The 15356-nt window shown below is 35.9% G+C and overlaps 1 protein-coding gene across 5 annotated transcripts in view; it reads left to right on the forward strand.

Moving 5' to 3' along the window:
* ARAP2 (ArfGAP with RhoGAP domain, ankyrin repeat and PH domain 2) overlaps positions 1-15356 on the forward strand; it is a 216222-nt gene that overhangs the window by 43250 nt on the left and 157616 nt on the right. For all 5 annotated transcript variants that reach the window (XM_053217473.1, XM_053217470.1, XM_053217471.1 and 2 more), the window contains 4 exons: positions 1845-1903; positions 3012-3088; positions 3817-3908; positions 5583-5936. In XM_053217473.1, coding sequence (XP_053073448.1) covers positions 1845-1903; positions 3012-3088; positions 3817-3908; positions 5583-5936 — 582 coding nt within the window. The remainder of the gene's footprint in view (positions 1-1844; positions 1904-3011; positions 3089-3816; positions 3909-5582; positions 5937-15356) is intronic.

The following is a 15356-nucleotide window of genomic DNA, read 5'->3' on the forward strand; positions in this document are numbered from 1 at the left end:
ATGCTAGCATTTAGAAATACTATTGAATTTGTTAATATCTTCCCCTTATCCTGGGACCTTGCTAGGCTTACTAGTTTGAGAATCTTTCTGGCAGATTCCTTAGGATTTTCTACTTAATGGATACCTTCTGCTTGTAAAAGTTCTTATTTTCCAATCTGCATGCCCTTTATTTCTTTTATATATCATATTGTCCTGGATGGGACCTCCGAAATAATGTGATTATAAGTAGTGAGAGCAGACCTCCCTGTCTTACTCTCAATCTTAAAATCAGTCAGCCTTCAACATTATTTAGGATGTAGGTTTTTCATAAATGCCTTTCATTAGGTTGAGGAAGTTTTCTTCTGTTCCTAGTTTACTGAGAATCTTTGTCATTAATAGATGTCGGATTTTGTCAGTTGGTTTTCCTGGATCTGTTGTCATGAGACTGTGATTTTTCTCTTTTATTTTCTTAATTTGGTGAATTACATTGATTTTTCTCATTTAAACCAACTTTGCTCTCCTGGAATAAATCTCATCTGGCAGTGTATATATATGTGTGTATATATATATATATATATTTTTTTTTTAATGGGTTGTTGGATTTGATTTGCTAATATATTGCTAATTAGTTTTGCATCTAAATTCATGAGGACAATTTATTTAATAGCTATCTGTAGTTTTGTTTTTGACTGGCTTTGTGTCTGTAATACTGACCTTATAGAATGAATTGGGAAATAGTCTCTCCTTCCCTGTTTTCTGAAAAAGTTCATGTAGAATTGGTATTATTTCATTCTGAAATGTTTGGTGTAATTCATCAGTGAAATGGCTTGGCCTAGAGTGTTTTGCAGGTAGGTGACTACTAAATTCAATTTCTCTAATAGATCTAGGGATATTAAGATTTTTCTATTCTGTATCATATTTGGTAATTTATGTCTCAAAAAATATTTCCATTTCATCTAAGTTGTTGGATTTATTGAAATAAAGTTTTTCTCAATAATCTATAATTATCCCTTTAATGTTTGTAGGAATTGTAGTGGTGTCTTCTGTTTCATGCTGATATCGGTAGTTTGTCTCTTTTGTCTTTTATTTTCCTTCCCTGAGGTTTATCAATTTGATTGATCATTTTGAATAACCAGCTTTAGTTAAAATGATTTTAAACTTTATCCATATTTTATTTCATTAGTTTCTATTCTTTTTTTTTTTTTCTCCTTGTTTGTAGTTATTTGGTCAGATACAAATTTCAGAGACCTAAAGACACTGTCCTGATTCTTACACTTAGATGGAAAAATAGAACTCATTTATATAGTAATGGGTATTCATTACATCTGTTTACACAGTGTTTTCTTCTCTCATTGTTATTAGGCTGTATTCTAATTAATTACCTGTAATCTTTCTCTCCCAAGGCAGCTAATATTTTTAAGGAAAGGTCTTATATATTTTCATACTACGCTTATAGAGCCGACAAATTTTTGACTCAATTTTGTAATTGTAAAGTTTAATGACAAAAAACCCCTAATAAATAATGAATTCTAATTAGAAAATTAGTGTCTCACAGGGGTATGTCTAGCAGTTTTGAAAATCCAACGTACATACTAGCATTGGGCAAATATATTCATTTACTTTTGTAAAGTATAAATGTGAGAAGCAAATGCTTGTAAAATCTAGTAAAATCTCCTTAAGACTATTTAGAAAAACACATCTGTGGAATTTAGCCATTCTGTTTAATTAGAATCAAATTTATTTTTGAATATTGGTTTTTCTACCCAGAAGAATGGAATGTATGTCTGTATCCTTTACTCAGTCTCATAGTTTACCAATTTTTGTTTATCTGTTTTAATTTATCTATTTTTCCCCTTTGCTTTAAGCTATTTCCGTGAGAGAAGAAACATTGCTACCTCAACTGGAAAGTCTGTGACACAGGAAAGTGAGTCTCAGCATGTAAAGTCTTTGTAAATTAGCACTCATATGACAGTCTTAAATGTGTGAAAATCGTGATCGAGAAAGTAGGCCCCCTGTGTAATAGGGAATAATGGGAATAACTATCTACTAGGGTTCTTAATACTTCAGATGCATTTAAAGATGAGTGAATAAAAGGCAGTCATATGTACTCAAACTCCTGGAAATCTTCAGATACTAATGTAAAAAAAAAATTTTTTTTTTTTTTTTTTTTTTTTTTTTTGCACCGGGCTTCATTTATCAGTAGCCACAGTCGAAGGCATTTAACTAAATTAAGTGGTTTGTGACATTCTGAGCTATAGGACCTGGATTTATGGAAAGTAATTTTGCTATGGTAACGGGAAAGGGCTGACATTACTTTGGTAAATTGATCATTGACAGAGGCTTTTGTTTCTTTTTGAAAATTCTGCTTATATATGTTCAGGAACATTCTTCTTAACAATAAGGTGGAAAACACTTGGTTACTGACCCTTTAAAAGTTTTTTTTGCCATAACAGAGAATGAAAGTGTTAGGAATTCTTTCTTGTGGATGGGTGTAATACAAGGACAGTGGAAAATCTCTTGAAATAACTTATTTACAAGTGTATTAGTGGCTGTGGTGTTAGATTATATTCAGTAGGTTCTGGTGTTTTGAGTGATACAGCGTCTAGTTGTTATGTTAGTGAACTTTTAATTATTCATTGGAAATTACAATAGATCTAACACTAACTTTATGCCATTAATACTGTATTCTTATTTAGGAATTAACATTATAAATGGCATCATATGTGGGAAAATGTGCTTAGTTATATTAATGTGGATCTTAGAGGGTAGCAAGGCCATATATGACACATCACACTTTCAGAAACAGTGAGTAATATGCCTTGGTTGGAAAGTGAGAGGCATATACAGTGAGTGCTACACCAAGAAGCCATGGGACGAGTTGCTTTGGAGGTGAATATTATAAGCATAATTTTGGACTCTCAGAGAAGAAAGCTTAAGTTGTGATATTACTATAAAATTAAGTGCATACCTTTTTAAAAAATGTTTCACATTATTTATATCTTTTCATTCTCATCCTATAATTTCCCCAAAAGATTCAAAGGAGGAAAATTCATCTTCCATTTTTCCTTATGGAGAGACCTTTCTCTTCCAGAGACTAGAAAATTCCAAGGTTAGTCCCATACATTTTTATTTTTTTTTCCATTTTCAAGTCTTTGCTCTTCTGCCTATATTTCCCTCTTCGTTTCCTTTAAAGTGTTTGGAGAATGAGTTATATTGAAGCAGGACATTGGTAGTCAGTAAAATTCTTTTAAGTAAAATCATGTTGAATGTGTATCTTTAAATATATATCACAAAAATACATTCAATTTCAGGAATACAGGAGGGGGGGATTTCTGAATTTTCCAAAAAATAAGTTACTTTAAAGACAAACCCCCAAAGAAAGCAAAAGCAGGCAAACAGAACCCCCTTATATTTTGTTTTTTGCCTTATACCCAAATATCTACTTCTAACATATCTTCATATCTTCATTATTTAATTTATCACGTAGTCTTTCTTTCTTCTCAAGTACTTGTGCTCTTTTGGTTATTTTATTTCTTCGTCAGGATAAAACAGAAGTTGGAAGACAAAAAGTGGGAAATTAAAAGTAAATAAATTTTGTTCTTGGTTGGCATCTTCTGTTTTTCCTGGATGAAATGATGCATTATTAATGATTTAAATATCTTGAAAAAGGCATCGAGAGGCTATTTTTAGTATAGGCTCTCTAAGTTTTTACTGAAAATTGATCTAAGCAGTTAGATATTTATGTAATAAAACTAAGCTCACATTGTGGATATTTGGAAAATATCGCTGTCCTAAAAAATGTATGTATATAATATGTGTGTATATTTTTTTTAATAGAAGAGATCTATAAAGAATGAATTTTGGACCCATGAAGAAACACTCAAAGGGGAAACAACTACTGAAAAAAACTCTTTTCTTGTGAAATCAAGGTATGAGATCATGATTGATGATGATTAATTCTTTTGAATATAATGTTATGCAGTGTTGACTTCTTGCTCATATTATGTTTCTAAGAAAATAGTTTACATTAGTAAGTTCAAATCTTTCTCATTCTAGATGTTTCAGTAATGGCACTTACTTTATTAAAAAAATTTTTTTTTAGTTTGTTTAGAGCACAAGCGGGGCAGGGGCAGAGAGAAGGAGAGACAGAATCCCAAGCAGGTTCTGTGCCATCACGCAGAGCCCAGCGTGGGGCTCGAACTCACGAACGTGAGATCATGATCTGAGCTGAGATCAAGAGTCGGACACTTAACCGACTACACCACCCAGGAACCCTGAATAATGGCACTTATTTTAATAATTGAACTTAGAGTCTGTAAATCCGGTGTATAGTGATATTTTGCAGCAGATTATGTTAGTCTTTTCCTAATTGAAATCACTCTTCCCATCCTAAAGTGGAAAATATGTGGTGCCCACAATTGTGTGTTAAAGATGGGAAGTTCTATTAATATGAAGGAGAAAGAGGAAGCGCAAAAAAAAAAAAATTACTATCTAAGGTGCAGAATTTTTACAAATGTAATACATCCTTTTTTACTGGAAGTTCATCATTGACAAGTGGCTTGACAGTTTACCCAGTTATTTGGATCACTCATGAAATTAAGCAGTTTGTGAGGCACCAACTTAAATTTTAGTTTTCTCAACTTTATTGGGACTTAGTGTCCTGCATCATTACCTGATGTTCATTTTATATCTTCAATTTTATCCTTTCCTTTCCAAGTCTGATAATGTTGTGGGTTTTCTTAAGTTGAAACTAAATAATTGAGGATCTTCAGTTAGCATTTGATATGTATGTATTATAATGCAAAATGTGGAAGGGGCCAGGTTAAATCATTCTTTAAAGAAGTGAGTTTTTAGGACACTGTGTCCAAAAGGATGCAATTTGACTCCTACACATATCTATTTCATTGATTAGCAAAAACTTCTTTGTAATGAGTTTTATTATACATTAATGGCTGAGTGAACCTATTTTGTCATTCCTTGAATCTGTAGAAATATGCGTAGCTATTATGAATGTGTTCTGGTGAATATTATAGGTTACACAGCTTTTACCTTCTGAATGTATCCTGACTCTTTCTCATTTCCTAGCTAACAGTGTGGTGAAGTTTTCCCTCATTAGTGTTACAAAATAATACTAAAGCTCTTGGAATTGAATCGTGGAGAGCCAGAGAGGAGCAACAAGTTTCAAAGTGAGATCTCCAAATAGATGAGTTAGTGGTTCATGAATGTTACTCAGGGACTACAAGTTGGAATGGCTATTTAATGCTGTTGGTGATGACGTTAAATTACGAGGCAGGGAATGTGGTCAGTCTTCACCCTTAGTACCAGTCTGCACCCACCCCCACCCCCACCCAAATAAACAGATCAGATTAATGACACAAGAAAAATTGTACTACTTTCAGCAGTGTTCAAATATATCTTAGGGTAATAAGAGATTTCTGTTTTTCTGGAAGAGTTTTAGAACTTATCAGATGGGTTAATGGAGCTCTTAAGAGCTTTCTGACTTTAAATTTCTGTGCAGTTTCTTGTTTATAAATTTCAAAAGTAATCAGTGGCTCAAATACATATGGTATTTTGAAATGTTAACACAGTTTGTTTCCATTTAGCATATATGATAACAGGAAGGAGAATATAAGCGAAGACAAAGCAGAAGATATTTGGATACCTCGAGAGGACAAAGTTAATTTTCCAGTAGACTCTGCTTCAGAATCAGAATATTCAACAGTAGAAGAATGCTTTCAGAGTTTAAGAAGAAAAAATTCAAAGGCATCTAAATCTAGGACTCAAAAAGCATTGAATTTGGACCCTGTTAATAGGCACAGTTATCCGTTAAGCTCAACAAGTGGAAATGCTGAGTCCTCAATCGTTTCCTCAAATGCAATATCTCCCTATGCCTGTTTTTATGGGTCCTCTGCAAGGAAGGTTAAATCCGGATGGCTAGACAAACTCTCCCCTCAAGGGTATGTAGTTTTTCACTTTTTTCCCATAAGTAGCATATTTTCAGCAGTTCAAGTTTATCCATTTCTAAACCTGCTAGGTTGTTGCTACTCTCCACCCCTCCCCTATCCCGACGCACACAGATACAGTTTTTAGGGGTTTTCAGTACACTTTTGCAAATGCTGTTCTTTAGACATAAGGAGGAACATGTGCAGTGTATTATGTGGAATGCTGGGTTAAGATTCTGAATAGCAGATTGAAATCGAAAGTTGCAATTTCACATCTAGATCCTTAATGTTAGTTTCTAACTTTACACTAAAATGCACTGTGTCCCAATTTATCGCAAAGAAAAACAATACAGATTGAGTTGGTATTACTAGGCCCACACTGTTTGGCTTTTGCTCATATTATAACAGTGTTCTGTTTGGGAATACAAGTCTTAATTGTAGTTAGAGAAAGTATGTCATTGTTAGATTTCAGGCTTCACTGGTATAGATACATTGTTTTGATTTTTGTATGTTGCACAGAAGGTCAGAGTCCCTTGAATATTATACTTTTAAAACAGATTTATCATTTTAGATGTTTACAAAGAGACTTCTGTCCCTTAAGGGTTATACAGTACTCAGAAATATTTGGGGAGGGATTGCGTTTAATTAGAATTGTTTTCTGGCATGCTGATTTTTTAATGTCCTTTTGAAATATTTACTTGAAATGTTCCTCATGAATTATTAAATTATTTTGGGATTAAATCTCTCATGTTTAAGTAGTGAATGTGGTGAGTCCTTGCAATATGCTGGTTTTCTTTACTATTCCCCCCAAAATGAGCATCATTTCTAGAAAGCCTTGGACCTAAAATAAATTTTTTTAGCAAAAAGTTACTAGAAGAAACATTAGTTGATTAGCGGGAGCCGGTTTTAATTTCTTAAGAAAGTGAAAAAAAAAAAACAACACTTTTATGGTTAGTAATTATATATTTAATGCTTTCTTTCATTGCATCCTTTTAGCAAATTAGATGTTGAATATCCTAATTTAGCGAATTAGAGTACTTCTTAGTATCAGTTATCCTGTCTCCTTTCTGGTTATTTAAGGTAACAAAGTAGTCAACTGTGCCTACTTTTCATCAGTCATCAGTACTATTGATAGTCTAATAGCAAAGGTAGGAGTAAGCATTCAAAAGTACACATTGGTGGAATGAAACAGTGAGTTTGAATATTCTCGAATCTTTTGTTTCTGTAAAATTAAGGTGTTTAGGGAGATTCTAGTGCTCTCTCCAAACAAATACCACCAGAAGAGTTAGTGGACTCTGGGTACAGAGCCCCCAGCAGCTGTGGTTTCCTTTCCTGCCTACTCTCTGGTGGTACCTTGCTCTCTGCATGGTTGTTATGTTTATGCTCCGGGCACCCTGAGAAAGCTTCCCCATTATTGTCCACCCCTGGGACAGTTAGAACATTTTTCCTCTCACTCTATCAGAACTTTGGCTTTCCATCCTTTCTATTCTGAATCCGCCTAAGGTCAGATGCTGTAAGTTGTCTAGATTTATGTTTTTCCATTTTAGGGGAAATAATTGAGTTTTCTGGCTTAACAGTTTTTCTCCTGGATACCAGGATGAATAGAGATGGGAAATTAAACAAAGAACTTGCTATATCACCAAGAGATTAAACTCTTTTAAATGATTTTATTGTTATGACTTGAAAAGAAGTATATGTTACTGGCTTAGAAGTATGTATTATTTATTAGATCAGAAGTAGAATCTCTTAATTTCTCCTTTTCATAATTGGATTCTGTATTCTGTTGTGAGAGTGTTTAAAATGCTCATTAATTAGACAAAGTGATGCCTACCCACTCCTTATGCAGAGGTTATGAGCTTTATTTAACTCGTGGCCACATGTCTCTTTGGAGCAGTTAGCACTGCTGTAGATGGCATTCTGATTCCAGAGAGGAGGGATCAGCAAACTTTTTCTGTAAACGGTCAAATAATAAATATTTTAATCTTTATAGCCTCTGTGGGGCCTCCGAGAAGAATCAGCAACTCAACAGTTGTAGCATGACAGCAGGCACAGAGAATATGCAGACCAGTGATTGAGGCTGTGTTTCAATAAAGACTTTATTTATAAACACAGATTTGGCCTGTGGGCCATAGAAGCATAAAGCAGATTAGATATTTGGCTAAAATCTTATACCAGCTTCTTCTGTCTCTCCTAGGCTGCAAGTAGAAAATTATAACCTGATACTTTCTGTTATTTTAATCAATATAGAAGTCATAAGAAGCAAGAACTCACTTTGGCGACCTTGACACTTACTGTTCTTTATGACTGGAATGTCCTTTTCCACAGAGCATCGTGACTTGTGTACCCTTCCTCAAGTTCTTGCTGTAATGTCTCCTTTGCATTGAGGCCCTCTTCCCCAACACCCCATCACTCCCTTCGTTACTTTATTAAAAACAAATAGCCACACTCAGTTGTCCTTCTCCAAACAGTGTTTGAAACTGTTCTCAGTCATGAGGGACGTTAAACAAAATTATCAAATTTATAATCTGGATTTATTTCACATGATTGAGTATCTGTTTTTGCAATGGAAATGCCAGTTCTGCATCAGTGCATGGTATGTGAAAGCTGCCTAGTATTTAGGAAGAAAGTAAGTGTGTACCATCATGCAACTAAAGAAATAGTAAAACATTCACAGTTGAGCTTAAAATATGAACATTCACTAACTCTTTGAATGATCTAATTATACTATAGACTGATAGTATCAATTTCAAAAATTATATGGAAAAAAACTTAATAAAATGTAGAATGTGGGTGTATTTGTGTTTCAAACAAGTCAAGCAGATGAAAACTTAACGGTACTTGTTTTTAAAAAAACTCACTGGGTTTTGAGGATAAAAAAAAGTCTCACTCCCCTTTCTTAACTGTAACTAATAAGCTCAAGCTCTTTTTTTTTTTTAAGTTTTTTAAATCAAAAAAAATTTTTTTAACGTTTATTTTTCAGAGAGTGAGGCAGAGCGTGAGTGGGGGAGGGGCAGAGAGAGAGGGAGACGTAGAATCCCAAGCAGGCTCCAGGCTCTGAGGTGTCTGCACAGAGCTGGATGTGGGGCTCGAACTCCCGAGCTATGAGATCATGACCTGTGAGATCATGACCTGAACCACAGTCATGCTTAACTGACTGAGCCACCCAGGCTTGAGCTTGGTAAGCTCAAGCTCTTCCCTCAGTCTGAGTTGATGTAAATATGGAAGACTGGATACGGTTTATTGCAGCATTTCCCAAGTATGTGACTCAGAGGAAGAATCCTGCCAGTTGCTTTAAGGAAAAGACAACATGGTGAATGTGCTGTACCCTTGCTAGGAGGTACACATGGTGAAAGATCTAAGCATTATCTGCAACAACGAAACCTTTTTGACATTTTTAACTTGCTGTTTTCTAAAGATATTTGTATGTTCAGTATAATGCACCAACATTTTTATAAAAATTGCAATGGATCTTGAATTCATATTTTACTAGGAAATATGTTTTATGACTTTCTTTCTTACTCAGCTAAATTCCTCTTTAAAAAAATTGTTAACTTTTTAACCTTTGAGAGGCATGGTGTGGGAATCTGAGCCTAGGACAGCAGAAGCAGAACATGTGAGGCTAACTCAGCAAATCGAACATATAATATGCTTAAGAATTTGTGGAGGAATACAGGGGTAGCTGGGTGGCTCAGCTGATTGAGTGCCCGACTCTTGGTTTCAGCTCAAGTCATGATCTCTCATGGTTTGTGGGGTTGAGCCACATCGGGCTCTGCATTGACAGTGTGGAGTCTGCTTGGGATTATCTTTTTGACTCTCCCCCCACTCGGGTTTTCTCCCTCTCCCTCTCAATAAATAACTAAATTAATTAATAAACTAAAAAGATAATTTGTGGAGGAATACAAAAACGCCCCTGATGTATGTGTTCCTTGCCTTCTTTATGTCTTTCATTAGGGCAGGAAAAAAGGAAGTAAATAAAAATAAAACCTAAATGCCGAGTATAGTTGGTACAGAAAGGTCCTCAGAGTACAGAATTGTGAGGTTACAGGGGGGTTGAGAAAACATTTCTTCAAAGATCTAGGTATGAGAAGTGGCAGTTCAGTTGGCCTTTGGAAAATAGATGAGATTTTAACTAGCGTTTTTAGAAGAAATACTTTTCTGGATAGAGGGAGTGAAAAGGCACCAACATAGATGATACCCGGGGTACTGAAGTCTGTGGGATGGATAGCTGTGATTAGCTGGGTTATTTTACGGAAGATGTGAGTAAGCCTCTAGAACAAGGAGGTAGAAACTGCCAGTGGATTGCATGTTCAGGTTGAGTAGAGAACTGAGGAAAATGAAAAAGCCAATGGTCAAATACCAAGAAAAGATCAAACCCCAGACAGTAGTTGGGAGTCAGACCACCCAGAAGCCAGTAATCCAGGACTTGGTGGGAGATGAGAGCTTACTACTCTTGGTGCCTTTGTCAGTGACTGATGTCGCAGTGTGTGCCCAGCGTGTCCAAGGCTACTTTAGTGGAGTGATTCCTCACCCTGGTACACAAGTGTGGGTGTGCCTCACATTTCCTGGGAATGCTGACCTCTGGCCTTTCAGTGAAAGCAAATGTAGTGCAAAGTTGACAAGTCTCTATCTGACCAAGATGTTATATACCAATCACTGTGTTGAACTTAAAGTTGAATCTTAGATCTTTGATAAAAAGTATCTAGTTGGCCATTTCTCAAATCATACTTTGTAAAGACTGTCCCAAGCAAATAAAAAGCCTCAATGTTTTATTTGTAGTTTAAGGAAACAATTTCTGAGTTTTAGTATTTATTAAATAACATGACTAATTTCTTTTAATCCATCTAGTGGCAGACAAATGAGTGAGGATGTTGGAATCAGAAAGAAATTAGAGTTGTAAGCTCTCTGTTGTTCATTTGCTATGTGACTCAATGTCTCAGGACCTCTATTTCCCACATAAATGTGTAAGGTCAAGACTCCCTCTGTGGGCTCAGTTGGAAAAGTAGGTAACATTGGGCCTGACAACTGGGGCTGAATAAACCACAGTTTCCTTTGTCTTTAGAAGAGTATCACTTTATTTCAGACCTCTGATAATGTTAGTGAAAGTGAGTTCTAGTCAGTTCTTACCTTGGAAAGTAGGATGTAAGGAAACCATGTGTTCACATTAAACTTACAAAACATTAACATTTTTTTCTTAATATTTATTTATTTTTGAGAGAGAGAGAGAGACAGAGTGTGAGCCTTGGGAGGGGCAGAGAGAGAGGGAGACACAGAATCCGAAGCAGTCTCCAGGCTCTGAGCTGTCAGCACAGACCCGGATGGCGGGGCTCGAACCCACGAACCACAAGATCATGACCTGAGCTGAAAGAAGTTGGACCCTTAACCAATTGAGCCACCCAGGCACCCCCACATTAAACTTTTAAAAAAAGGTTTCTGGTGATTATAAAAGCATGTGGTTTAAAGTGTCAGAAAGCTCTATGTGGCTTCTTAAAAAACACGTAGCAATTTTCCTCCCCTCCCACATCATCACAAGAGACTGCCACTTTGAACTCTTTTTGTAGTTTCTTTTGGTATTTACTTTGTATTTATTAATAATGTTTAAAAAGAAATTCTTTTTTTTACAAAAATTTTTTTGAGTAGTCTCCATGCCCAGTGTGGGCCTTGAACTCACAACCCTGAGATCAAGAGTTGCATGCTCTACAGACTGAGCCAGCCAGGTGCCCCTATCTTAATAATATTTTTATGCTATTTTTTCCCCCCTCACTTTTCAGTGTTAGGGATTATCTCTTGAGGTACTACCATAGAGTATAATGTTTATTCAATATTTTTTAATGTTTATTTTTGAGAGAGAAGGGGGGGGAGAGAGAGTGAGCACACATATACACACTTATGTGTGGTGAGGGGAGGAGCAAAGCGGGGGCACACAGACTGATGTGGGGCTTGAACTCACAAATTGCAAGATCATGACCTGAGCTGAGGTCAGATGCTTAACTGACTGAGCCATCCAGGTGCCCTTAATGTTTATCCATTTTTATCTCTGTCCCCCACCCCTTCTTCTGGCAAAGACACAGTTCTTGTCTATCATCCATTTAATGCAGTTGTATAAAATATTTAGATTATTTCTGTATTTAGTTTTATACTCTTGTGACTATAAATGCTCATATGGGAGGCTCTGTAACATAGGATTAATTTTTCTTTCATTTCTGATCTTTAGTTTTCCTTGGAATTTAAAACTTTTGATTTTTTAACTTGGGGTTTTTTGTTTTTTTGTTTTTTTTTTAATCTCATTCATCTCACATTTCTTCCTAAGAACTATCAATCTGTGAAGTAACCAAAATACATATCAATTTCATCATCTCACAGTCTCCTAAGGAATTCTGTTTAGTTTGGGCTGGTGGTTCTCCAGTCCTGCTACACAACTAGCTGGTTAGCATTCTGTGGTCCTCTTGATTATTGTCCTAGGGATTCTCTATGCGCCGTGTTTTTGTCTTTCCTCAATATCCAATTGTCATGGTCTCACCACCAGCATACCCACCCATGCTCCTTGGAGCTTCCTCAGAAACAATGGGTAAGGGAGACAGTTTTTGAGACTTTGCATTTTTCAAAGTGTTGCTTTTTTTCCTAAACATGCTTACTAATAATTTATCATGGCTCAGAAGTCTTGATGAGAAAGAATACTCCCTTCAGATTAGCAATCCATAGTCTTTTAGATCATTGGTATTATAGAACTGGTATTGAGAAATCTGATTCTTGACCCTTTATATGTAGACTCTTTTTTAGTTCTGGGAGATTTTCCTGTTTTCTTTGTTAATTAGTCTGTTTTTTCTTTCTAAACTTTTTGGTAATTTGGCGTTGGACCTCCCACACCAAAATGTTGAAAACAATGTAGCTTTTCCATGTTTCATTTCTGTGAAGTTTATTCAATTGTATTTTCTAACCTACTTTTGTTTTTTGTTATCCTATATTTAATATAAAAAGCACTTTCTTTGTTCTTTTATAGCTTATTGTTACTCTTCACGGACAGAATACCTTTCTGAAGATGTTCATGTTTTTTGAGGCTCTCTTTTCCTGTTCGGTCTGCTTTTAATTTTATTTCTATTTTTTTGGGGGGGGGGTCATTCCCCATATTTTACCTTAGAGATGTTTCCCTCAAAAGTTTCATTTAAAAAACAAATTAATGTTTATTTATTAGAGAAAATGAATGAATAGGGGAGGGGCAGAGACAGAGGGAAACACAGAATCCAAAGCAGGCTCCAGGCCCTGAGCTGTCAGCACAGAGCCCAACACGGGGCTTGAACACACGAACTGCGAGATCATGACCTGAGCCACCCAGGTGCCCCTCAAATGTTTCATTTTTAAAGTGAGATCTTGCAAAGCTGCTTAGAACAGGTTCTGATGAGTCCTGTTACTCATTTCTTGTAAGATGAGATGATCTTGCTGGACTTCTCTTAATATGTTTCCCTGGTGACGCCTCATGCCATTATCTTTTAAATGAATCCTGGTAAACAGCTTTTTGGGAGCTTAGGGAAAGTGGACTTTGAGTGTAAATATCTATGACCCAGACTTTTGTTTGATTCTTCTGTTTTGAATACCGCCCCCTACCGTCAGTCGTGTGTGAGTGTCCCAGTCCAGAGACCCTCTCCCATGTGTGATATGCAGTGAATGAAACTCTGGTTTCTGTTGAGCAAGAGGGGGGGCATTTTTTCCAGCGGTGTGAAGAGAGGGAGGATTCTGGGATGGAGTGATGAGGGGTACAAATTTATCTCTTAAATTGCTCTTCAACAAATCTTGTTTTTGGCACCACCCCCCCCACCCCGCCTTCATAGTCACTTCCAGAGTTACTTAATGTCTTCCATTGCCTGAGACTTCCCGAGATTTTGTGGGTACATTGGTTTTCCTCCCAGATTGATCTGTTGCAGGCTTAGCCATCAGCTCTCTGAAACTTCCTAAGTCAGCCCTTCTTAAGGTTTCTGAATATTGTTCCTTCATCTACTTTTATGATCATTGTTGGTTTATAGGTATTTGTTTATGTTTTTTTTAACCCTTTGAAACAACTTTGAGAGAAGTAGAGGTAAATGAAAGCTTTTAACTGATCATCTTAACTAGAATTTGGTTTCCGGTTTGTGTGTGTGTGTGTGTGTGTGTGTGTGTGTGTTTGTGTTTACAGAATATGACTCCATGAAATAGTTGTGAATCATTTAATATAGCTCTTCATATACCATGTCAAATAAGCACTTAGCTCTTTGTGAATATTTAAAAATTGGTAGTGACATATTAAAATTAATGCTCTATTACTGATTTCCGAAAGCTTTTTTAGCACCTAGAATTCTACATTAAAATAACATTCATTTTTTCTCATTGAAAGAATTAGGTATAGCAGAGATAGAAGCTGGGATGTCGGAGAATTTTGCTTTGTTTTTGATTTTTTGGCCCCAATTCCTTTTGGTTCACATAATCTTGGTAACTATCATTTTGGTTTGCTTAAAAGTGAGGAATTGTGTTTTAGAATAGAAGAGTGATAGCATTTTACACTTGATCTTAGCAAAAAAGGGCAAGAAGTGATAGTGCTGGCATTTTATTTTTTTTTTAATTTTTTTTTTTCAACGTTTATTTATTTTTGGGACAGAGAGAGACAGAGCATGAACGGGGGAGGGGCAGAGAGAGAGGGAGACACAGAATCAGAAACAGGCTCCAGGCTCTGAGCCATCAGCCCAGAGCCTGACACGGGGCTCGAACTCACGGACCGCGAGATCGTGACCTGGCTGAAGTCAGACGCTTAACCAACTGCACCACCCAGGCTCCCCGATAGTGCTGGCATTTTATAGAAATATAATAATTTCTTGCATCTGTATTTATAAAATACTTCATAACTAATACGGAATCATTTAAAAGCCTCATACTTACAAGAGTAGATAAAATAAAAACTTAGCTAAATCAAAACATGAGTAATTAGATAAACAAAAATCTACACTTTTGGAAATTGTAGTAGTTCTAAAACATTGAGGCTAGTGAGGGTTAGAGTAGCAAATAAGATAAAATTTGCATGTAATTCTTCAGGATTATGTAAACAAGGCAGACAAATCTGGAACACCATGTTGCTGTCCTTTTCATTAGATACTGCTTAGAATAACTGAGAAGTATGTTTGTGATGATTTAAATTCCACGATTAATAAAAGCCATAAATTTGACTTAGTGCCTTTGAGGCTCATTTCATTTGTGTCATATTTAATGACAATTTGGTAGCCTTTGCCACCTTGCATTAATATTGGTTACCATACCTATTTGATTTGGGGATTTTTTTTAAGCTAAAATATTACATCTTTTTAAAAGCAAACAAAAATCTCTACAACCCTGTTGGCACTTAAGAATGAAATTAAAACAGGAATACCTCTGTGTGAGTACTTGATAAATCCAGATTTGTTTGTATATGCACTGTTG

Source organism: Acinonyx jubatus, chromosome B1 (genome assembly GCF_027475565.1).
Source record: "Acinonyx jubatus isolate Ajub_Pintada_27869175 chromosome B1, VMU_Ajub_asm_v1.0, whole genome shotgun sequence".
Classification (NCBI taxonomy): domain Eukaryota; kingdom Metazoa; phylum Chordata; class Mammalia; order Carnivora; family Felidae; genus Acinonyx; species Acinonyx jubatus.